We start from the raw sequence: 26,448 nt of genomic DNA, 5'->3' as shown, positions 1-26,448 counted from the left end.
CTCGCGCGCATTCTTGTGGCGAAAAAGTGGACACCAAAATCGGTTATACCGCGTGTCCCAGCTAACGTCAGCCAAGTTGCTCAACAAAAACGCAAAAAGCACAGTGTAAGATACAACACCGTAGGTATTAAAAGTGTGTGTGTGTGTGTGTGTGTGTGTGTGTGTGTGTGTGTGTGTGTGTGTGTGTGTGTGTGTGTGTGTGTGTGTGTGTGTGTGTGTGTGTGTGTGTGTGTGTGTGTGTTTTGCTGTTGTTGTGAAGAAAGGAAGGAAAGAGTGGAGAAGGAAAGGCAGGGAGGTTAACCAGCTTAGCACAACCGGTTTGCTACCCTACGCATGGGAGCGGGATGGGGGGAATGAAAGTTACTTAAGCGTTAAAGCGCCAAACTGACGACACAAGAAGAGACACGGACGACGGAGGAATGAAAGTTGTTGAAGAGCTTCACTAACGTTAGCTGGGATGCCCTATATACCGCAGAACCGCACAGTGGCGTGACGCACAGCTCCGAGGTAAGGACCTTACTCTGAGGGGCCATGTGCACATATTTCGGGAAGGTGCACATGCGCAGATGAAAACTAGCAGGCGGGGAACGCGTCATCGCGCTATGATAAAAAAATAATAAAATGACATGTTCTAATGCTAAATTATATCATGGCCTGAGAAGCGTTGTCTGCAACAGAAGACGGGCATTTGAGTGCGAGGCCTACGCGGTGAGCATCTTAAGCTGTATACATGCAGGCCGCAAGAACGTCAGGGCCCATATTTACAAAAAATGAGAAATTTGGAAGGCGATTCACCCTCTTTCTGACGTCGATCAAAGACAATGTCTTCCTGAGTGAGCTGGTGGTGAGGATGGGGCACTGCGCACGGAACTCTATCGCGTCACCCATCGCGTGAAGGGAGCAGGAGGAGCGTCGGACTGCTTACATTTCTTTAGTGCACTCCCTTCGGTATCGGGCCACGAAAGAGGCCGGAAACATACCCGATACGAAAAAGTGGGGGTAACTGGCTAAGACATTATCTTTAAAAAAGTTCTTACGCTAAGAATTCGCACGGCAGATGCCAGCCAATCAAAATGTTGGATAATAGCTAGCAACACTTCCGAACGGAAATCTTCGTGAATTCGGCCCCAGTTTTTTTCACAGTTTACACGTGTCAAAGGCTTTTGTGGGCCGGTCGAAGTGAAGGACTCCGCGTCATATGGCATGTAAAATTCATACCAGGCGTCGAACCACACAGACAGCATATACAGATAACGCGGTTCGCATTTCGGCACATATGGGGGGGGACCGAGGACGGGGAGAGAACACATAAAGGCCCCCACGCGAGCCGCATACTAATGCGGCCCGCGGGCTGCAGGTTTCCTAACTCTGCTTTAGCTCGTCTAATGCATAGCTTTAAACGTAGTACCTGGAACTGTGCGCTACATTTCCTTTCTCTCTCTTCCAAGCTTTTGGCTGTGTGAACAGGGACAAGCGGCCCAAACTGATACGGATCGACAAATTACACCTGCCATACTATAATGTAGGCAGGGAGTTTAACCAGAGTGGAACATCCGGTTTGCTACCCTACGCAGGGGAGAGAGAGGTAAAGTGACAGGAAAGTAGAGAGAAAGAAAGGGACTAAAGCAAGAGCCGCACACACAGAAGGGCGCTCGATTAGTCGACGTTATCATTTCGTTGGCTAGCACCACTGGACAAAGGCAGCCGACCGATCCAGGACAGTTCTCTCATGCGGCTCTAGCCTCCACAACGATCGTTGCCGCAACACCGGAAAGGGGTTCACCAGCACACGTGCGACCAACGTGAACTCAGCGCGCCCTCGACCTCTCGCCCCGATGGCGGTGAGAGCGCCGAGCTCACTGCGCGAACAGTCGCAGGGCACGCCATCTGCGGCACACACTGAGTGCCTACGGACAGTTGACGCGGTCCTGTCAGACAGCCGGGGCGGAATTTCGCAGACACAACTATCCGGGAATTCGCACGGCTGGAATGAACCTGACCGAGTCAACGGTATACATTCGATTTCACACGAAAACGAGACATCAAATGGCCCACTTCTTTGGGTGATGCTATTAGTACGACCGTGGCACGGGTTTGATGGGCAGCACATAACCCAGATCACACTTTACGGGCATTCTTTCTCGCAACACGCATGCGGCAAAACCACGCGCTCAATCCTTATATAAGAGTGGGTTGAGGAGACAGAATAAATACGCACAGTTGGGCGACGGCAAACGTATGCACTCTATGTATGGACTGTATAGACTGCGCACCGTGCAGTACAATCACCCGAGAATAAGATCCATTGCCCCGCGCAGCAAGTTCTCCCTTTTCTCTTTTTTCGTTCTTCACACAATTAAGGTTGCACAATTTACAACGTGCATGCGCTCGTGGCAATTCCAGAGCGAAGGACTCTGGTAACAACATCGATTTCGAAAACTCGACACCATTTCAGGATCCAAACTGCCGCCTCGGGGCTGCGCGCGAACGCGAGCAAGCACGGGAAGCGACTGCCTAATTACTCTCGAGGCCACGATTGCCGCCAGCGACAGCAGTTGCACCACGAGGGCAAAGGAAGAGACCGAGCGAGAAAGTGCAAGCAGCCCGTCGTTCCAGCCCGTGCGCCTTATCGCGTCTGACGTTTCCGGAGGCGAAATGGCGCGACATCTTATCTGCATAAGCCCTCCGCTCGCGAGAACCTTGCATATGGGCATTGACTTGCATCAGCACCCCGTGTAAGCACCGCCGAAGCCGTGCTATCGACGATGAAGATAAGGGCCTGCCCCCCGCCGCCGTTACGCAAACGAAAAGAACGAGTGGCTGCAAACCCTCGTTAGTGAAACTCTCGCACGATGGGTGTGCCCCCGCAAAGGACAAACGGGTCGGGACGCGGGGTGCAGAGCTGATGCAACAGAACGCATGTAAACACTGTATATATATATATATATATATATATATATATATATATATATATATATATATATATAAGTGAAAGCGTTGAAATACAGGATGTGCTATACAGTGACAGGCGAGCGTCTTCAGATAAGGTCGGTCCAGGGGGGCCGGTCTATTTATTTTATTTCAACAAAATTTGTATGAGATAGCAAAACCACTCCCTTCATCGGAACCGAGCGTGTTTGTTCCAGCACAACCATATATATATATATATATATATATATATATATATATTTGAGCATGAAAAAAATCTTAACTCTGATAAGGCGGAAAACGCGGCTTATACGCAACTGCACGGCGTTCAGACTTTGAAATAGTGTAAAAAAAGGCAATATTAAAATTTCATATGCATTCACTGCTTTTACGCCTTCCGTAAACAACTTTGAAAACAATATAAAGTACAGAAGACAAACAGATGACAAACAGCTTTTGAACAGGAAAGCTCACAAATGATTTATTTATTTATTTTTTTTTGCAATTTTTAATGTGCCTTGTAGCAAGAAACACCTCTGAGAAATTGCTTTGTGCACACTTGGCTACCTTCAGAGCGAGCAGTGAAGTATATTTAGGCTCTTCTTTTTACCGTTATTCTATACTTTTGCGGCAAAACTTTCAAAATCACGAAATGTCGGAAATCTGGAAGTTCTCGCGTGAGAATTTAAGGAATTAATAATAAAAAAAGATTATCTGCGATTTCCCTATAGCATTGCCATCTGTGTTTCGCCTCAAGTAATGTTGCGTTATTTTGTTTTGAGTACACGCAATGGACAGCAATGTATATACAGCACGAGCTGCTGTGTTCGGCGTCCCGCGACCTGCTTTAGAGAGTCGCGGTTCAGTGAAGTACGGCCGAAGCCTCCACCAGACTTGGCTCATTTTCTCTCTCCTCGTTCTCCACTCCGGCGGTCGGTCGCAGTGGCCACTAAAAGGCGCGCTATACGCGGTTTGCGAGCACAACGTCAAGGGCGGAATCGGCTCACGCGCTTGCTATAGGACGGAATAGTGGTAATAGCAGGCGGCCACTGGACGACCCTGCACGCAGGTTTCGCCATGGCGTATATACGCACGGTGCCTGCCATACGGGATATGTGCCCTTACATAACACGCAAGCACGTTCGTCCTTGAAGAAAGCGAGCATGTGCGCGCACTCGATCTAGATAGCTTCGTGCAGCGCGCCGACGAACGGGCCAATGCGAAGTTACGAGCCTTGCGTTAAAGCCTGTCGCGCGCCCACAGCTTGCGACGAGTGCCATCCCGACCGAGCACGAGGCGCCCAACAAACGGTTTGGTCGATAATTCCGAATCGCGGCAGCGGCGCATCGACGCCGCTGTGAAGGCCGATCGCTATGTGGATCGACCATATCTCCAAGAACTTGTCTCGAGAGCCCCCCCCCCCCCCCCCCCCCAAGTGTATACAGACAAATAATAACTCTCTAGAAGGAGCGACGACGAGGCCGACCAGTTTCTCTCTTTATTTTTATCGCAGTTCACAACGCTCGATTTGTGCCATGTTTGCAAACACAGAGACGACGTGCAACGCAAGTTGGGCGAATTGTAAACTGTTCCATATACACCCCCATTCTTGATGGGACTCCCCCCCCCCCCCCCCCTCAGAAATATATATATCATTCATCGACGTCAGTACACTTATACATGCATGTATACGCATCTACGTCACGAAATATGCCGTGGATACGAAGAGAGGAAAATGATGCATTGTTACGTCAATGCTTTCAGCGAGCCAAATGCAAGAGTGCATTAAACAACTTTCCTCTCGATATAGTGAATCCGATATTACCTACCGATATTACCGGACATATACGTCACCGCGACCAGGGCACGCGTATTCCCACATAAAAAAAAAAAAAAAAAAATACGCTATAGTTCGTGAGACCAGATGCCAACCGATCGCGATGTTGGACAAATTATTCACAAATGCCAATGGCAAAGCGCACCTTATACGAACAAAAAGCTCTGCGTCGGAGCTCCTCGATGCCAGTAATTGTTCGTATCGCCTCTGGGGAGAACGCTTCGCTCTCGCAGCGACAGATGGCGCCAGCTTTCCTGGTTCAGCATCCTTTTTTCACCACGAGATTTCTAAAATATACAGACAAGCAGCGCCCCCCCCCCCCCCCCCCCCCGAATCGCGGTGTTTTTTAAAAAAAATACCCAGCGGCAAATTCCACCTCGGTGTGGTGAAACTTCGTCTATCTATCTATCTATCTATCTATCTATCTATCATCAGCCTATTTTTATGTCCACTGCAGGACGAAGGCCTCTCTCCCAGCCATCTCCAATTACACCTGTCTTGCGTTATAGCTGATTCCAACTTGCGCCTGCAAATTCCCTCTTCATCACTCCACATAATTTTCTGCCGTCCTCGACTGCGTTTCCCTTCCCTTGGCACCCGTAACTCTAATGGCTCACCGGTTATCTGCCCTACGCATATTACATGGCCCAGCTCCCCCCCCCCCCAGTTTTTTTTTTTTTTTTCTCCTAATTTTAGACCACGACAATATCGGCTATCCCCGTTTTCTCTCTGATCCACACCGCTCTCTTCTTGTCTCTTAACGCTACGCCTAGAATTTTTCGCTCCATCGCCCTTCGCGCGGTCCTTAACTTGATCTCGAGCTTCTTTGTTCTATACAACCATCGGTAATGTAGCTTATTTTCCCGTTTGTCTACAGTTACTAAACAGCGAGGGGGCGGTTTTATGCGAGAGACTAATACCAATCACCCTGAGAGGCACAACGTACGACGTTAGACCTGCCCAAAACAACGAATGAGTCACTGTTTCACATCATCCGCCTTTGACATTCGTGTTAAAGCGGACGTCTGAGAAAAGCAAAAGCAGATTTTGTTAATTACGCTTTGTCCTTTTGTTCTTACAATCCCGTCTTCCCAGAAGAAAGAAAGCCGACACATTTCAGCAATATAGCCTTCCCTTCTATATGACAGGCGGCCAGCGTGCACTCAAACTCCGTTCGCGTAAACATAAGACCGATTGCGGTTCCTCGATCAGATCTTTAGAGCCGTATGATTTTGCGGTTGGTGTCGCCCTATCACCGCATCGAAAACACACGATGTTCTCATATCTAGCCCTCCTGACCAAACAAGGCTAAGCGGACGCCGATAGCCTCTTGGGCAATAAGCAACTTAAAACGGCGGGCAGTTAAAGTAATCAAATACAAAGGGACCCGCCAGCAGTGCATGCAAAGTGTCGCTGAACACTAAACAGCCACCGCCGAGAAGGCAGGGTCGTAAAACCACGCCGCCGCGGCAGACCTAAGTGGTACGTGACCCCTTCTCACCCTCCGCGCTTGTATATCGAACGCTCGGTCGGGTTGTAAAGGCTCGCGGCAGTCGCGGCCGCCCGACCAGTGAGTAGGCAGGTTCTGTGTGGTTACCCCTTTGGCTCGCACTTGTGTTCGGAATGCAGCCCGCACGTGTGGATGCTCAGTGGCTAATTCGGCTTGCACCGATGCTGCATTAGGGAGTGCAGCTGGAGTAAGGATATATGTGCTGCCGTTTTAGAGAGGGCGCAGTTCCGCAAGATTTGCTCCAGGTGCATATGCTCACTCGCAGACATCCTTCAAAGCTTTCCTGTCGAGAATGCAACGCCGCTTTCGCCCAAAGTCCCTCTGGAGCTGGCTCGATCTTTGTCCTGCCCTAACTGTAATCTTCCAGGAAGTCCCATGGCATTCCATATCAGTGCAGTCCGAGCCTTAAGACATCGTACCAGGTGTCAAACATGTTTAATCTCCCATATCGGTCAAAATAAAGTTTACTACTACTACTACTACTACTACTACTACTACTACTACTACTACTACTACTACTACTACTACTACTACAACAACAACAACAACAACAACAACTACTACTACTACTACTATTACTACTCTTTCCGCCAGGATTCCGCTAGCCGTTAGCTACACTGCTGTGTACGATTGCCCGGTGCACTACCCGCAATAAAAAATTGGAGGATGCTTAAGCTTCGCCTTTAAGAGTGAAACGCGATAGCGTTATCGGACCCCGTTCACGTCGCATTTTTCTTTGTGTAGACATGACTGCAACACAGAACGTGGGAAAGCCAGCTTACACAACCAAGCTTACACCGATCCCCTTAAAGTCGGCTTCACTTTCAAACAGAAATGCACTGCTGGGAAGACGTTTTTCCAGGGACAATGTAAGTCGTCTTATATTAAAATGTGAAGGCCTTAGCACCCTTTTTTTAGCATTTTATTAATTGTTTGCTATTGCCCCGACGCGCGCGCGTGTCCAAAACGCATTAGGCAGGCGGAGTCCCAATTTGACCTGCCGTAAAGTCCCTATACATGGCTTGCACGTGACGTCACGTCCGCCCGCGCCGCTGCGTCCGCGCCATGCCGGAGCACCGCGCGCGCCGCCTTCGCATCTGATCGCGTGCGCTTATGCGGTCTCACTGTGTTTTCTAAGCGTATTTCACCGCTCCTCGCGAGAAATGCCACCCGTTTACAGTAGGCCTGCGTTTAACGAGGCATTTTACGCAGGACTGATCGGTTCGGCGCGTGCACGATATCAAGAAAAAGTGAAACTGTGCGACGATGTGGACCCGTACACGTTGCGACTGAGTGCGGATACGACGATGGACGTTAGCGCTTTCCCCGAGGTCTCACACGGATGCATTGTAAACTGCCTAGTTTTCTCTTCAAGCTTCGCGACACTGGAGGAAATGAAGGCTTATAAATCGCTTGAATCCCACAACTACTTCACAAGCGGTTGGGTGAAAACACTGTCGGCGAAGCGGCTGCAAAGAGAAAAGGTGCTCCTACTAGGAGATGTAGGCTGCAGCCCCCGTTTTCCATGCCGCATTTTGTTTATAACATTCAGAGGCATTCCCTGGTTAGTCAGTGGTGCGTGCAGGAGACACGCAAGATTGGAGCTTGGTGCAGAGAAGAAACGAACTGATACTGTCCATTTAACAATCACGTAAAAGCGGAGTTTATGTGCTAGGGTCTGAAAATTTTCAAACAGGATATGCAGCTTGCGCGAGTGTTTTGTGGCTGGGAGAATGATGTGCGTACTTTCCATGCTTTATCTGGATCGATATTTCTGCATTGTTTACATGTATGTTTTGATTTCAACAGTTTTCAACGGGCTGTCTGTGTATGTGCGGTCGTCGTCACCGTCGTCGTAGCGGTTTTCGGGTGGCGTTTCGCCGACTCCAAAAGCTCTTGCCGGTGCAGCGGTCACCGCGTCAACCTCGGGAGTCGTTCGTTTAAACCATCGCCTTGCAGCACGCTCGTAGCGCGCAGTGCCTTCATTATTTGCTTTGTAGCCTAGCAAAAGCGTTGGCGCCCAGTCCGGGTTCGTTTCTTCACAGCTAGAGCTTGGACGGTCTTCCTACAAATGCAAACAAATGTGATTCTAGTGCAGCGTTAAGTGCGCATTATGTAATATTGCGCAGGCTTAGCTGTTACGAAGTGGGCGCCGCACACTCGAATGCTTGGGAGATCGCCCTTGAGATCAGCGCGCTTGATACGCGCAAGCCACAGGCTGCGCCGCTTCGAGCTAAGTGCTTTCGTTCGTTCGTCTTGCCATTCCACAACCTTCGGAAGCCGAAAAAGGTTCGTGTTTGCCGACTCCTTCCTCGAGCTGCTTTTACTGCGGTTGAAACACCCAACAACTGCGCAAATAGCCATTGCAAAACAGTGCCATTCGCATACGACTAACAGCGTGGTGCCATATGGTGGTGCTCCGGGTGCTCCGGTATGGCGGAAACCTAACCCAGCATTGGCGGAAGTGACGTCGGTGCAAGCCATGTATATAAGAAAAGTACCGCCATCTACTCTTTCCTCCGCCGCCTCCTCTCCTAAAGCGCTTGTTTTTTCTTTACTTTTTGCTTGCGAAAGCCAAGTCGACGGTGGCGCACCTAGAAAGTCCACGTTGAAGCTTTCAGGCCAGGCGCGCGCCGCCGCCGGCGACTGCGGCTGCGCAGAGGACTTTCAACATGGCTCTGAGGCGGAAAAAAAAGAAAATATAAAGTGAAAAGCGCGCGCTATCATCGTCCAATAGGAGATACAGGATAACACAGGAGAGACCGAAGCGGCATTTGTCAAAGGATGGCGGTACTTTTCTTATATAGGGACTTTAACCTGCCGAGGATACGAGCGCCATCTGAATATGAATTTCGCAACTAACCTATCCGAGCGCGCCGCTGTTGGTATGGTAGAAATGCTGGAAAAGGGGTTTGTGTTTGATATTCCTCGCAACAGAATTATGTTTTCTCGTACATGCAAATTACAATCCGACGCCACCATGTCTGTAGGTTGTGGTTAAGTCGTACACTACCATTTTTCTGACGGATTTCACTGTGAGAAATCCAGTTTTTGTTCACTAACACCTTGCGCCACGCGGAAGGCCTGCGGGGTCGGGGGTCGGGGATGATTTTCTCCGCCATGGACGCCGACATCCACGCCGACGCCAGATTTTCTGCGACACGGGGCCCTTAACGCTGTCGCGTTAAAACAAATTCGAGAAAAGAGTCCACGGACACAAACCACCTTGGAAAGCACTAACCTCTGCCGCGTGCCGACGAATGCAGCAAGTGCACGAAGGCGAAGCAACGCCTGTGCATGGGGCCCGCTGATCTCGACGCCAGCATCCTCCGCACACGAGCATGCCGCGCTCATTTTCTCTCGAGTGAAGTCAAAACCTATTTTGTCTAATTGCGGGAGGGGACGAACCCAGAACGTGTGAATCTACGCTTCCACTGTAGCACGGCATCGAGGCCCTGTGGGCAACAAGACGAGGAAAATCCCTGCGGCGGCAACGTGGTCGATCGACTCCCACGGAGCAGTCTCGACCGTAAACAGCCTGTAACGCTTATTTCCACCACAGCATCTCACCGTCAGAGAAAGTTTGTCACAGCGTAACGTCGTATAGCGGCTAAACAAACACTTCCCCAGAGCACTCCTTCTCCTCGTAGGCGTTTCGGCAACAGAGCCATAAACACGCATTCACTTCTTCCTCAGACGAGACAGACCGCACATCCCCGTGTGCCGCCTCTGGTAAAGCGTGTACATACATAGGTCGCCGTACCGGTTCTCGGTCGCAGCGTGTATGGGTGGACAGAGTCACGCGTTCGTATCGAGCGCGCGTCAACCCATGGAACTACAGCCGACACTAATAAGCCGCGTGAAAATGGCTAGCTTTAAAGTGGCAACATTGTGTTCCAAAACCAGTGAAAATCGCAGAAAACAATTTCAACACATAATGTTGAGAACACCACCCCGAACAAGCCCGCCTGTGGTCCTCCAGCTATAGACCGCCGCCGCGACGTTCGCGCAGACGTGATGTCTAAGGTGTCCAAAGGCCTCCAATTTAGTAGGACAGTCCCAAAGTTTGAGTAAATGTCCCGGCTGTAGCTTTTATTGCAACAGAAACTATATGGACACTCCAGGCGAACTTTCGCCGTCGCCGTGATGTTCCGGATATATATATATATAGTTCAAAGAATAGAAGCACGTAGGAAAGATATATGAAGAATTTTTCCGGCGTGCTTGTGTTCTTTGAACTATTTCACTGCCGGATCCTGTATTTCAACTTCAACGCTTTCACGTATATATATATATATATATATATATATATATATATATATATATATAAAATTCTACGACTGCTGGATTCGAACAAAGGAGCTCTAGCACCGAAGCTGTTCCATATTGTACCCAGCAGGAGTTACCTTACGAGCTGTTTCGCGCCAAAATGTCGCACCTGCGTGTAGGTTGAACACCGTTCGCGGAGTCGTCGTTGTTGCTATTGTCGTACATACAACTCGTGGCTCATACCCGCTATGAGGGATTGGCCAAGAAATGGGTGAATTATTGCGAGTTACAACCACAAATAAAGTTTCTGGACTGCTACAAAGTATGTTGGAACCTGAAATTACGGGTTAAAATGAAAACAATAATAGTACGAAAGATAAAAATCATTCATTGAAAAAAAAAAGGGAAAAGCGAATGTCTTCAACTGCGAGGCTTCCTTTCCGAGAAACTCGTACGAGTTTCCTTTATAGCTTCGTGCTGAAGCCGGCAAAAAAAAGCTTTTTTTTTTTTATCCAGCGGCTGTGACAGGGCATTCAGTTAAACCACACACACACACACGCACGCGCGCAGAAAAAAAAAAAAAGAGGAAAATATACAATTTAACAGACAATTCGGTTAGAGTCCATAAGAAATGCCTGGACTGTGGAGCAAACATCCACGTGGCTGCATCCCCAGCATCACAAACGAAAGAGTCCAAGCGAAGCGCTATACCTTATTGATATCGCTGTCAATATTGGTCAATAATCGGTTTCGCCTTTGGGCGATACCGACACTTCCTACTGAATATAATCAATACCAGATTTCCTTTCTATAATGCCCGACAGTTCGGTTGCACATTCTTGTGTTTCGCCTTTCGTTGCGTTGTCATAAACGTAAAGGCGGTTTCGCTTTTGTCGTGGCTCTCTACATAGGCTATAACCGCGTTCACAGTAAGTCTATTTGTATTGTGAACGGGAAAAAGTTGTCATCCATTCGACTGTAGCACGAAGCTGCAAAGCTACATACCAGACCAGGACGAATATGTCTTCAACTGCGAGGCTTCCTTTCCGAGAAACTCGTACCGAGTTTCCTTTACAGCTTCGTGCTGCAGCCGCCAGGATGACAAATTTTACAGCGAAGCTGCCTATATGGCTAGGATCCGGGATTTTGTGGCGTCCGCACGAAAAAACTATCATCATCAGCAATGGCTCGAGCGTCTCTTCTTCCAAAGCTGGCTCGTTGGCGCGCGTTCGTCGTCTTCTTCCACAGCTGGCTCCGTTGTGAAAAAAAATATCATCATCAGCAATGGCTCGAGCGTTCGTCTTCCACAGCTGGCTCGTTGGCGTCCCTCGGCGCAACCGCGCGAACGCGCTCGTGCCACTGCTCACGCGTTCGTCGTCGTCTTCCACGGCTGGCTCCGTCGCCGCTCATCATTCCAACGTAGAATTTCCCTTCCCTTCTGTCGTCGTAATGGGGAGGCCGCGTTTACGGGGGGTATGAGCCATTCATTGTCTTACGCGACGGACAGATTTAATAACAGAGGTTATAAGCCAATGCGTACCTATCGTCACGATGACCACCGATCAGGAAAAAAAGTCGCAGTTTCGCCCGAAAGGCGAAGCATCAATTGCGATAGCAAATTAGGAGAGCTACACGTAGTAAGGAGAGTATAAACTTCGGACACATTCGCTTATAACTGAATTAACAAGCATGGCGTCAGCGCGCACAAGCAAACATGAATAATAGATCACACTCGATTACCGCAGACAACCGCTGTCAAAACGCTGGCGTGAGCGAGCGCGGCGGCAGCAGCGAGGGAAGGTTCGTGCGGTCTATCGCTTCAACGGAAACTGATCGGCGAAAACACAGTGCATACAAAAGGTAGGAGCTGTGTGCAGATCGCTTTCAAGATACGGCGCGCGCGACCGCTCGCAGCAGCGCAAAGTACAAGTGCGCAGTTGTCGGCACAGTAGAAGCCCCACCCCCTTCCTCCCACGCTGCCTTCCAACTTTCCTCATTTCGCGCGCAAGATTGAATCGCCAGATCCCCTTGCGCCGGGTCGCTAAATGTGCAGTTGGTTCCGGAGCACGACGGCGCCCCCCCTCCCTCGCTTCCATCCCCCCACGGCCTTTCGCGCGACGGGTTTGCGCCCGCCGTGCGTTCCCTCTCCGTGAATGCGCGCGTCCCTCGTGCGCTGTATGTGCCTCCCTCGCACATACAGCATACGGCACGCGTCGACGATTTTATCGCCCTTGGACTTTATACGGAACCTCATGGCGACGGCAGAAATCCGCTTGGAGTGTCCATATAATTGCTATTGCAATAACATATGTTCGTACCTTTGTTCAAAATTCTGTGTCACCTCTATGTCGTGCGCTAAACAGCTTCGCTGGTCATCCACCTTCACAGAGTAGAATGGCTCATGATTTTTTTTCCCCTTGGATGTTTTTTACCGCTGATTTAAGTGGAAAAGGCATGTAAACCATATAGAAACAATGCAATTGAGGCTATTGGTTTTTTAAGACGTAACTTTCGCTGATTATAAGGAAGCTTAATGAACAGTTATATTTCAGCCATGTAAGTGCGCAATGTTCTCGATTACGGGAGGGTTTGCTGGGATCCACACAGTGCTGAACTAGCCGACAAACTTGAAAAAGTGCAGTACAGAGAGGACGAATTGTGAGAGGACGCTTAGTATGACAGAGAGTTAAAAAGCACTAAATTCGTACAAATTGGAAGACCATCGTCGATATCTCAGAGTAACTTTTTTTTTCATAATGTACATTACTCTAAAACTGACAATGATAGACTGATGCCTTTTAAGCTGCCTACTTATGTTTCCCGAAGACGAAATCAGGACTTGAAAATATGCGCGATTCTTTTAAGGAAGAATAAGAAAACATTTGTGACGACGCTTCGTCCGCATCCCCATTGCTTTTAGGAGAAACGCCTGTCAGTATTTTTTTTTTTACGGTCAATAGGACATTGGAACGTTCTGTCGCTCGATATTGTTAATATTTCTAGTGATGATTCTTTCCATGCTTTAGAAAAATGATTTTGTGTTTTCCCTCTTTAAATTTACCTCCCTAAAATAATGCTTGCAATCCCCCCCCACCCCACCCCCCTCGAAGCAGGTACCAAATAAAGACGTATGCGTAAAAATAAATAAATGAACTTTCCTCCGGATTGCGGGATTCAGAAGAACTCATTTGATCTACTTGTACTGGTAGCTGTGTAAGTCAGGTAACTACGGCACCGTTCTTGTTTATTGGAAACAGCAACTCGGCAGGTTCGCCATCTTGCCAGCACTGGGGAGGTATACGGTCAGAGTCAACCTAGTGGACATGGCCATTTCGTCTGCTGTTTAAATTATGATTGGCTGGACTGGGGTGCGCGTCCGCAGCAGCCATGCGCCACAGCCAATCAGCGCTTCAGCAGCAGACGAAATGGACATGTCCACTAGGTGGACTCTTACAGAATACCTCCCCTGGTTGGCCCAAAGGCTGCTACGGCCACTCTGATTGGCTCAAAATGCCACCATTACAGAATTTAACAATATGGCGGAATTCGCCATCCTTCTTTCTAGGAAATACCGGGTGTTCAAAATTAAGCTTTACGGAATTTTTAAAAATCGCCTGTGGCAGGTAGCGTAATTCTTAGCGTTGAGCTTGGTTATTCGAAGAGGCGGACATTAGTAGCAAGAGAAATCAAAACACACATTCAATTAATTAACAAAATTGACTAATTAACTTAGTTAATTACTTTACGACACATATTGCAATTTACGAATTGCAGCCGGTGAGCTTGGCAGGTGTATCCACTTGGAATGAATTTTCAGAATGACACCAGTTTGGAGATGCGCGGAAAAACGCGGTACATGGACAGAAACTGGATCGTAGTAACAAGTATTGTAGTCTCTGACACTCGACAGTATATTTTCTACGGTTTTGAGAGTTTTAACCTTCTTTTCACGTGGAAATAGAGAAAATGCAAAGTCGGAAATGCCAAATCTGTACTCCTTTAAACACTTACGATGTCCACAGCAAATCTCCCCAAGCACGACTCAAGATCCATGCAAAGTGTTGCGTTCGTGAAAAGAAAGTCGCCGTCTCGCCAGAAAGGCGAAGCAAATTATTACACAACTGCACGAAGTGAGGTTCGTACTTTTACGGGCCGTTTAAATTGCAGTAAACGTTATCTTACTAAAAAAAAAAATTGCAACCACGGTATCACGCGCGCACAGGCAAACATGAACAGATCTCACTCGATGACCGCGAACACACGCTGTCACAAAGCTGGCGCGATGAAGAGCGCGACCTGAGGGGAGAGAACGCTTCCTTCAACGCGACTCGGAAATTTGAGGAGATTACGCGACCTCCAGCACTAGGCGGGCGCGAACATGCAGCCGGCAGCCATCTCATGCACACACAAGCCTTTGCTGCCGCCGTAGAGTACTGCAAGATAGGGTGCGGGCGGCCTGGCAAAAGGAGGAGACGCGCGCTCACCCTCTCCCCATCAACTAGCCCGCGCTTTATCAAGTGACCACCAACATTGGGCGCGCCTCCAGCCACCATTTTCCTGCACCCACAATACGCTAGCCACCATACCCACGACATACGGCCTGCGGGGCGCGACAGTATCTTTTCGCACTTGAATTTATAAGGACCATCACGGCGACGCCGAAAATTAGCCTGCAGTGTCCATCGCAATAAAAAGAGCGACATCCTACAGCACTGCGCATTGTTTTAAAGGGACGTAAATATGGCGAGTCTGGCCAAATAACCTCAATTGCCTAAAGTGAGACAACAAATATGTAGGCTGTCTATGAGCGAGGCATTCTTAATGGATGACTGGAAATTACTGAGCAGTAGTGATTTGACCCCTGCGTTCGCTCAGCTAGGAACTGGTGCATGTGCGCAAGAGCCTCAGACTTTCTACTTTGACACTCGGAATAATCATCGTGACATCGCTTATAAATTCGAAGGGAAACGGTTATTTGACAATTTCGAATAGTGGATTCCCGAATCGGATTGGAAGAAATACTTCATCTGCATTCGACATTTCCAACATTTGCGCCGCTAAAAATAAAGAAAGTCGTCGGGGTGTTCTTTGTAGCATGTACTGTTGATGTCTGGAGCATGACTAATTTCCCTCTCAGAAGGAGACGTTTACGTGGCTGCCATAGAGCTGCAGTACAAACAGCTGTCGTAGCGGCTGCTTCGACGAGACGCTAACGGGCAGATGACAGCGTGTCGCATCTCAGCGAAGAACAACGCGCCCCCAGTGGGAAGGGAGAGCACGTACTCTAGCTCCACCGCGGCGTCGACCGGTCCTTTCACAGTACCGCCGACAGAACTGCGCCGACACTAAACCCATTCTTCTAAACGGGTGGGCTTCAGAGTCTGCACTTTTATTGACGGATGTGGCTGTTGCAGAAATGTTTTCTTTCTTACTGCTTTTTTTTTTTTTTTTTTAAGTGCCCATCCGTCGGCTTTGTTCTAAAATTTGGCAGCTGCTCGTTGATTACCAGCCCAGCACCACCGACCAAGAAAGACCATTGTCTATGCCGAGGTTACGAAAGTTTCGCACCAGATAAACGCCGCCTGCAGAAATAGTGTTAGTGTTGACCCCCACGAGACCATATACAGGAAATATAGTTGAACCTCTTTGATACGTTCCAGTTTTTAACGCCTTCCCGGCTTTTATGCTCTGAAGCACCGGTTACGTTTAGTTCCCAAAGGGTCACGTGTCATTGTATTAGCTTCCCGTTTGTCAAGTTTCCTTTCCAGGTTGTTACGTCCAGATACGGCGCACCACCGACGCGGCATCGTCCGTCGGAATGTCGTTGCTGAAAACAGACACTGCACAGTAGCTGCCGTGCGACGCAGACGGACTGCAATCGCCGCGTTTAGATGATTACCGGTCTCAATCGGCTCACGAAATGAAGGCGCAGACGGTCGCCTCACGCCCACAGACGTTGTCGTGGCTAGGCTTCGATATAGCTTGCACGATTACTTCGATACACAAGGATGAGCGGGACTGAAAAAGGGCTGCGAGTGTTCAAAAACAGGCTGTCGTTACCCCAAAGACTCGACCTAAGCGTCAGATGGAAATTGCACGCTAGATTTAGTGTGATCCACGGCTACGACAGCTCGTATAACGTTCAATCTAACCGCAAGCCAGTGATAAGGAGCTTTATTTAGCGGGGATTCAACGGTTTGTTGGCTTTCTCTTGAACTATAGCTTCAACTTAAGTTAGCTTCTGCTTCATCTGTAGTGCTGCCAGAAGCGTTATCGTATGGGTCGTTTTCCTTGGTCCACTAAGGAACGTACCATCGAGGTTCTACTTACATCGTCGTCTATGAAACGCTTATAGGATTTCAGCGCATAGCTTTAAAAAAAAAAAAAAAATCCCTGGGAGTTGTCTAAGTATGCGTAAGCATTCTGCCACCATCTCCACACAGCCCGGTGTTATTATCAATGTTATGAAAGTTGATCCGACCAGTATAAAGCCCAAACCGCATGAGAGCGATTTTCTGCGCGACGGCGACGAGCGACGGTTTCGAGCGACGAAACGGGCCCTCGCGCGAACATCGTTCTTGTCGCTCGATCGCTCGGTTCTGGAAATCTAGAATTCGTCGCCCGGAAGTGCTATGAGCGACTAGCCAATAGCGCGAAGTCGGAACTGGATGTACATCAGTCATGTACTACTGAATGTCGCACGGAACGAGCAAACGACTAAATTTTGATACGTGCAAGGATAAGACCTAGTGCAAGACCTTTAGAAATATTTATGCTGCTGTTTAGAGTAAAACACATCAACTTAAATTAATAAAGCACGCGTCACGCCAGTTCTCATACCGGCAACACCGAGGAGACGTCGCTCAAGTAGTCGCTCGCGTATGGTACGACTTGTAGGCGACGAGCAAACGCGACAGCCATCTCCATCGCGTCGCTTGCCGCTGTCGAGCGCAAGACCGCTGCATGCGGACGGCGGCGCAAGGTGAATCGATGACGCAAGCAAACTACTACAGGTGGCAGCGACAGCTGCATGCGCTGATGACGTTCCGATCATTATAAGCCGCTATCGCTCTTTAGCGTCTTATCGATCCGCGTCGTACCATTATCAACCGTACTCCCGCGGCAGCTGCGTATGGCACGGCCGCGCGGGCCCTATCTTGAAAGCGATCTGTACCGAATGCTGTAGTTTTGTGTGAGGCTGTGTTCTCGCCGCTTACTTCACGTTGAAGCCGAGACCACGCGGGCACCTTATCTTGAAGCGATCTGTACCGAATGCTGCTAGTTTCGTGTGAGTGAGCTGTGTTCTCGCCCGCTTTAACTTCACGTTGAAGGCGAGACACGCGGGCCCTATCTTGAAAGCGATTCGTGTGCGCTGTGTTCTCGCCGCTTACTTCACGTTGAAGCGAGACACGCGGGCCCTATCTTGAAAGCGATCTGTACCGAATGCTGCTAGTTTCGTGTGCGCTGTGTTCTCGCCGCTTACTTCACGTTGAAGCGAGACACGCGGGCCCTATCTTGAAAGCGATCTGCGATGGGGACAGAGTGCGCCGAGTGCTGACAGCTTCATGTGCGCTGTGTTCTCCCCGTTTAGTTCGCGTTGAAGCGAGAGGTAGCACGAATGTGCTGCTGCGGGCCCTATCCTGAAAGCGGTCGTCTTACGTGACGGACCGGTTTCCTCGTTGGGTAGGTATAGAAATGTTTACGCATTTCAAACGCTTTATAATATACCCATTATGATACCGGATTCATCATCATCATCATCAGCCTATAGCTATGTCCACTGCAGGATGAAGGCTTCTTCCTGTGATCTCCAATTACCCCTGTCTTGCGCTAGCTGATTCCAACCTTGCGCCTACAACTTCATCACCCCACCTAGTTTTCTGCCGTCCTCGACTGCGCTTCCGTTCTCTTGGTATCCATTCTGTAACTCTAATGGTCCACCGGTTATCCATCCTACGCATTACATGGCCAGCCCAGCTCCATTTTTTCCTCTTAATGTCCGGCTTAATTTAGACTAAATCTAATATCCATTAAAGTCTTACTAATCTGCGTATTGTGGTCATTGCTTAATTCGAAATTATTACGTTATGGACGAGTTCACGAAGGCTGCCCAGTGCGCGGGGCGTTATTCGATTTATCACTTGGGGCGTGTCCTTTAGCAGACAACTTGGCGCCGATTCCATCGGTCTACAGAATGTTGGCGCCGATGCTCCGAGAGTTTTAGAGCACCCAAAGGAACCTTGGCGCACCCTAAGTGCTACACCCTGCTTGCGTTCTTTTGTATACAGGGTGTCCCACGTAACTTGCACCAAACCTTAAAAATATGCAAATGCCACGTAGCTGGACAGAAGAACCAAGATAATGTTGTTTGCCGTCGCTTGGAGACACTCAGATTATTTTTTTTTGCATTCAGGCGAATTACATAATAAGTCTTAATTTAATAATCAACTTCTTAATTATTATAATTAGATGAAAAGTGTCAGTGAGAAAATAGTAGAGCAACATGAAAAACTCCCGATACAGCTTTCTGTCGCTCAATACGTGCTACGTAAAAGTGTTTTTCCGAGCGCGAAAGACGCCCGGGAATAGGCGCAAAATTGACGCGCGACTCGCCGCTCGAGGAATAAGTGCAACGTCATATGGCCTCTGAGATTTGGAGATCTCGGAGGCTATGAACGACAGGCTTGCATTGACTTCGCCGCGGATCGGCAGACATGGGAAGTACAAATACAACGCGCTCGCGGCTGTCATTACGATGCCTCTCGCACTTTTCGAACGCAAGGCTTGGCGAATAGCTAAAATCCCTTTGTACACTCTGTGGAGAAATTGAAAGTATAGTTGAATAGCGTCCCGACACGGAAAGTACGCTATCATGCTATACTAAAATTTCACTAAACAGTGAAAGTTATGTGGAGACTATTACACTATTCGATCGGCTGTTGGTCATGAACATGTTCTGACGCCAAGTCTACGGCCGCCGCCACCACATATCGCGATCTGGCAGCGGCTGCCGACAGCGAAACTAAAGCAAAACACAGCTAAAACCCCTAAAATAGTACAGGGGTTCTCGACACGGCCAAGGCTTTTATCCGTGCCACAACGTAGCATCTATGCCTGTCTCGCCACTCAAGAAACTGTGGAGGCTTCTGTGACGAGCACCCGCTCACTTTTCCACCGCACGTCAGGTACGGTTAGTATTCATATAGCTACTGCCTCGACCTTATGGTCACAGCCATAACAAGCAATTTAACGATATTTTATTTTTATTGAAGAAAACAAAACTCATTCACGTCATCGATTTGTATTTGTAAACCGGCTAAATAAGCGGCAACGTTTAGTGCGACTCACATATACAGAAATCGGCGCACGCACAGAACTCATCTTGCCAGCTGATGCAGCAAAAATACAAAGGTGGATCAAATGTAAACGAGACTTTTGTTCTATGGCGTGTTCTATCGATTTGCGCGCTGCTGATGCTTGAGGGCGAGCGTATTGTGTAGTCATATGAGAAGCCGGCCTGTCTCGTTACATTTCTTCAGCAGTCCTTCAAACGTCGATTGCGCAATGTATTATTATAAATCTTCTTGCTTCTGAGGGAGTAAAACCAACCGAAACTTCACGCCGATTGACGGCACAGATCGGCGATTAAATACTCTCAAGGCCGCGTGTGTTTGTCAGGCATGAGTTTATGGAAGGCCGTACAAAGGTTAAAAACGAGATCGTCGCCCACGGACGAGCACTACGGTGCAGATCATTCAAGCTACTCGAGTCTTCTGGAGGGCAACCGACGTTCTAATGTTTCCGAAATTTGTTCCAAGAGTGGCATAGGTTATGGAAGCACTCAATCCATAATCATAAAGGACCTAGGGCTCCGTAAAGTGTCTGCCCAATGGGTAACCCGTACTTTGGCTGCAGAAGTTGGCACGTTTGTGAGCGGCTCAGCGCGGTTTGCATAAGGGACGCATTTTTTTAATCGGCTCGTTACGTGCGATAAAACGTGGGTACAACAATGGACGCTCGAGTCAAAACAAGCAAGCATGGAGTGGAGAAATAAATGTAAGGCATCCCGTAGAGGCCTGAGCTAGTCGGTACATACTCGACAGGGGAACGGTGCAAAAAAAGCACGACAGACAAGTGTGTCTCCCTTCTTGTATGTCGTGTTTTTTGCGCTGTTCCCCTGTCGAGTAAGGCATCCCCTGTCAAGACTCGGCTGTCAGCTAGCAAAGTGCTTGCAAATGCCTCTTTTTTTTTTTTGCGGGGGGGGGGGGGGGGGGGGGAGAGGAGGATTTTGCACTTTGATTTTTTGCACGATCGTCGCACCGTCATTTACTGTGACCGTTTGTTGAGTGAGGTTAAACTTGCTAATCGCCGCAAAAGGTGACCGACCGATATGTAAAGTCATTCTTCTCTATGACAACGCCTAGGCCCCACATTACAGCTGTCACATGTTCAAAATTAAAGGAAATGGGTAGGACCCACTGAAACGCCTTCCCTATAAATATGACTTATCGCCCTGCGACTTTCATCTCTTCGTGCCACTCAAAGAAGCTCTGGGAGGCCTATTCGACGACGACGATGCAGTGGAGGAGTACGTTCGCAACTGGCTGCTGACACAATCCACTTCATGTAATGATGACGGATCAAAAAGCTACCGATCGGCTGGGAAAAATGCATTTCTAACTGCAGTTTCGCAGAAAAATATATTACATACTTGGTGATTCCCTACTACATATATATAATGAAAATCTCGTTTCTATTTGATCACCCTCGCAGTACAAAGAATGGGAACAAAGGGCAACATGACGCACAGCTTGTGCCAGCACACGACGCATGCAACTTCAGAGCAGACAATGCTCCGCCGTCCGTGCGCTCCCGCAAGATGAATTCTCCGAGTTAGCAATCGCTTCAGGGCGAACAGCTTTGCCTGCCGTCCACAACACAATGAAAGAACGCTGTGCGGATTCTGGCTGTGGCAGCTGGACCACATAATGCCGGTTCACACGGCCACTTTCGATCGCGATCGAGCCCTATGCGGATCGAAATTCTCGGCGGCGATTGGCTTCCTCCCACAGCTGGCACAAGGGAACCAATCGCGACACGATCGCGTGTGACACAAAGCCACGATCCACGTGAAATGGGAAAACACTTTGTTTAAGGTGATAAGCTGCAGAGTCCCGATACCACAGCCGCGCCGCGTTTGTGCAAGCTTGGCCGCTCGGGCGCTTTTTGCATGCATTAGCATGCCGCACAAAGCTACATGGACTAACAAAACATGCAATAAATGAAGATCGGTAACTTACGCAGATCTCCTCGCCGGATGCCATGCCTTGGAATTACAAGAGAGTTCACGCTACGAAAAAGCACAAGTTTTTATTTGTTGCATGTTATCTTTACAGAACCCTCACGCACCACAAAAATATCAGGTCCTGTTACTTTTGTATTATCATCTCGCACAACCGTTAGCTGAACGTTTTTTCACCGTCACTAGTGCAGTCTGCAGGCTATCGAATGCCACAAGAATAACGACTCCAACGCACACAATCATATCCAAAGCGTCCAAAGCGCAATGACCAGTGAGGCCAGCCTTCGGTTTATATTATCGCGCATTTACCTATTAACGAAACATGCGCGATCTTCTGCATCCAAACGAAATTTACCAAAGTGTGGCTGCTAGGTGTTACGCGACAATTGGTTAAGCCTTTAAATGCATTTAACTAAATTTTCAAGCCAGCTACCAATGTGTTCTGTCAGCACTAACCTGTAGAAATGCAAGCACGCAACAACCGATTACCGCATTTGGTGGACGAGCAGTATCGGATGTGTCACGAGCTCCTTTCTCCACCTCCGAGCATCCGACTTCATCCAACGTACAAATCATCCGACCATACGACCGTCCGTCACTAAGCGGCGATTATACGGGAACAGTGTTGCTGGTGTTATGTGTCACTGCGTAAATGCAAGTTCGCATTCGCGACGGACAAAATTGTCCCGTATGTTTTCGTAATTTTATCTTCAAAATACGGAAGTGTGATCACTGTAGTAGGCTGGCAGCACAGATAGCTTATCTGAACATATTTGCGATATTTGCGTACAGGCGTTGTGCGTCTATCGAGTAGTCTTAGGAAATACTCAACAAATTGTATTCGACTATTTTCTCTGTCGCGCATAAATAAATATGACTAGTATTTATAACAAATAAAATGAGGGATCTTACCGTTGAATTTCATAAAGTGAAAATTAGTGACGAATTTAGTGCGTGCCAACCGCCAGGCGTCTGGAAATCGCTGCGACGGCTGTTTAGCTCGGAATGGGAATGGCCCGCGCTGCCTCGGCCGTCTCGGTGCTTCTGCTTGCAAGCTAGGGTAGGGTACCTTCAGCGGTGCGATGTAGACTAAACTACACACGCACATCTGTCAGAACAGGAGCACGTATCACTAAAGTAATTATGGTTGGTACATTTTGAATTTTCCGTTCCTGGCAGCGTGCACTTGCATTTTGCGTTCCGGGTGACAGTCTGGGAAGAATTTTTCCTGTATGCGAGAAGCTGGAATTTAGGCTTAAGAGCCCTGGTTCCTCTGAAGATTGCAGCTGCAGGAGAAATTGGTGCGGTGATAAAAACGATGGGAAAATTGTAGTCTACGTCGTCATGCGTAGTGGCATCGACCGTTCTAGTAACCTGATCTCCGCGCCAGGCGAACGTGAGTAAGGTACTGTTTGCTGCTGTCAAACTTGCAGCCAGCGTCTTTTACTCGTTAGCAAGTTGGGCTAGCTTGCGTGATCGCCGGTTGTGCTGATTTCATGTTTTCAGGTATCTAATCTTTGTGGGTTTCGGCATCTGTTGAGCGAGTTCCATGATTGCGCTCTGGCGATTGTACTTCACTTACAATGTGTTAAATGCCTTGTATCTTTTGGGCTAGTGAGATGTCCATCAGCTCAGTTGCATCGACGACCTTGCTGTGCCTGTGAAAGCTGCTTTGTCCAGAATGATCGATCTCACTGATTGGATGGGATGGCGCGGTACATGTCGTACAGGAGCCGTGCTGCCGTGCTCGTTTCTGATCTGGGAAGCACAGCGCAACCCTCCCGAGCCCCCCGGGGAGCAGTGCAGATACCAAGTACCTGTGATAGAATGGACCAAACAGACTGACGGTAAGAGCGCGCTACAAGACAGTCTCGTAGACGTATTTTCTGGTGTACACGAAACTCGCCGCGTTTCGTCACGACACGTGACGCGGCGTGTTATGAATGGTACTCGTAACTTATTTTACCGTCTTTGAAGTGACTACACGTTCCTATTCTTCGAAAAATAAAAGAACGCGACGAGTGATCCGCAGGCTATGTAACAAAATAATTACAGTATTTAACAGATTGTTCCTTTCAAATCTTGCATATGATGCCCTTCAGCCCATTGCTATAAATAAACATGAAATCTGAAATGGTGCAAACCCAACTATCCCCGCCGTGGACAGAGTATACCCATTACTGTGTAATCGCCTATAGAAAGATCGGCTTAAACTTTTAGATGAGCTTGCTCGCAAGACTGAAACTGTCACTTTAATTGGGTTTGTCACGAACTTTTCGTCGAGTTAAGTTTGCCTGATGTTTCATTTGTAAATTCATACTACTGTCATAAGTTGTCAACAATGTGCGTCACATTTGTTTTTATTTGGATTGATTATATAAGCTTCCTTATTGTTTTTTCAAAAAGTAAATATTGTGTGTGTGGTGACATTTGCTCTACCTGTGTGTGTGTGTGTGTGTTTTTTTTTTTTTTGTAAACTGTTGTTAACTTCTAGTTTTTATGGATACCAATGAGCCATGGGCTAGAGATCTAAATGCGCCTTCGCATAGATTTGTGTGTACCAATCCTGGGAAGTAAATAGCTCAAAATATGTTGTGTATAACACTAAGCAAATCCTCTAAGTAACTGGCTCAGCTTTCTTGTTGGCATTCTTGTTGGCATTGTTGATTTGAAGTTGTTGCATTCTCAACTGCAACAGCTGTGTAAAGTTGCTGAGGTTCTTAGAGCAACTCGAAATTTTTTTCCTGATTTCGTTTCTACACTTACCTACGTTATGGTGTTGTGAGGTCTGGCTAAGTGTCATACAACAGTGGTGAAAACAGATGACAGTGGAAGTGTGAAAGTATGTGCTATTGTTAGTAGCTCTGAGATGGTGAGGTGAACTGGACAAAGGGAGATAAATGTTGACTACAGGGTCTGCCATAATGCATAGTGTAAAGGAGCACAGAAAAGTCAAGAGTGGTTGTGAGGAGCATAACCCTATGACTTGTGCTGCCTGGCAGTGTTTTTCTGTCTTCTCGGTTAAATCTCTTGAAGTTGTGCATTTTTCATGAGAAACTGTAGCCTCATTCATTGTGTAGACATGTGCAGGTTTGTAAAGATATGGGGTGCTGGAAAGGATTCTGGAATGTAAACAGCAAAGCAGGGCCTATACACAGATGCATAACATCCACTGCATTGCATTTACAGCCCATTTTAATTCCATGGTTTTTTTTTCTTGGCTCTTTTCCATGGTTCTGTAATCCGTCATGCGAAAACACAGCTCCCCTATATATATTATGGTGACTTTTATGGCTGAATAATGCTCACCTAAGATTGATGACAAACTTGCAGCATAAATGTGGTCCCAATGTCGGTGTGAGTGAAGTTAAATTCTGGAGACATTTCAGACGTGCATGAGTAGTAAGAACATTCAAAGCAAAGCATTGACATGAGCCTGTGAGAAAAGTGAGGAATTAACATTTCTCTATAAAAGTTATTGTGCTCATGCCAAAGACATTGCTTGTGTCATGGCCCTACCTAAAGAATGCAGAGGCCAGTCTTTTCACTTGGGATTGTACAGATTAAAGTGCTTTCTGACTGTGCAGAACCTTCCTTTGTGCAGTGTTATGAAAAAGAAAACATTAACAGTGACTTCTGTTTTTTATTCTGCGATTATAGACCAACTGTAAGCACAGAAAAAACTGAGAGTTCATCTTTCTTTCATCCTTTTTTTATAAGTATATCAGGTGTCCATCTATTATCTTTACAACTTTAGACTTTAATAACTTCAAAACTATACTAGATAATAACAAACGGTTTGCAACATGTGACAAGATAACTAAAAGTTTTGTTTCCTCATTCATACATGTCAATGTGTGCACTCCTAGTGGCATGGACAATGTCCAATTGGCATTCAATTTCTCTCCATGTACGCTCCAGCAACTCTACGGTGACATGTTCAAATGCATTACGAATACATGTCAAGTCATGTAGGTGTGTACCTGTGATTCAGTACACCTTATCCTTTACACAACGGCATAGGAAGAAGTCTAGTGTGAGGTCGGGTGATCGTGGCGGCCACCGAATCGGACCATCTCGTCCAATCCACCTATACGAAATCTTTTTATCCAGAAATTGATGGACATTTAGGGATCAGGGAGGTGGTGCCCCATCCTGCTGGAATATGACATCAGGTTGTAGGTGCTCCAATTGTGGCACAGCAAACTGTTGTAGCATGTCCAGGTAAATATCACAGTTGAGGGTAGGCTTGGTGAAAAAGAATGGACTACTGATGCAATTGTGTATAATTCTGCACCACACATTCACCTTGGGACTGTCTTTCTATTTCACGTGTAACGTGAGGATGCTCTGGTTCCCGTATATGAACATTATGACCATTCAATTTGCCGCATACATGAAAAGTTGACTCATTGGAGAAACAAATCTTTTCCAAGAAATAATTGTTTGCGTCAATCTTGCCTAGCATATCCACTGCAAGCTGTTTGTGCTGAGGTTTGTCCGTAGGTTTTAGTGCCTGAAGCAGCTGCACCTTGTAGGCATAATGACAACGTAACCTCTTATGCCAGACTTTGTGCACTGTTGATTGTGGCATTCCCAACT

The 26,448-nt window shown here is 47.7% G+C and overlaps 1 protein-coding gene across 3 annotated transcripts in view; it reads right to left on the bottom strand.

Annotated features, from left to right (window-relative positions):
* The window catches only part of LOC119458720 (cytosolic purine 5'-nucleotidase), an 87,998-nt gene extending 65,477 nt beyond the window's left edge, over positions 1-22,521 (bottom strand). The window contains exons 1-2 of one of the 3 annotated variants that reach the window (XM_037720601.2): positions 22,303-22,521; positions 21,845-21,894 (exon numbers count right to left, since the gene is read on the bottom strand). In XM_037720601.2, the coding sequence (XP_037576529.1) occupies positions 21,845-21,868 (24 nt within the window). In that variant the 5' untranslated portion in view covers positions 21,869-21,894; positions 22,303-22,521. Of the gene's footprint in view, positions 1-21,844; positions 21,895-22,302 lie in introns of those variants that run through there. The other 2 variants (XM_037720609.2, XM_049665727.1) reach the window with 2 other exon arrangements.
* Positions 22,522-26,448: the final 3,927 nt, after the last annotated feature.

This window comes from Dermacentor silvarum, chromosome 1 (genome assembly GCF_013339745.2).
Source record: "Dermacentor silvarum isolate Dsil-2018 chromosome 1, BIME_Dsil_1.4, whole genome shotgun sequence".
NCBI classification, from domain to species: Eukaryota; Metazoa; Arthropoda; class Arachnida; order Ixodida; family Ixodidae; genus Dermacentor; species Dermacentor silvarum.
Note: the sequence above shows the minus strand (reverse complement) of the source record. Positions and strands in the feature narration are given on the sequence as shown.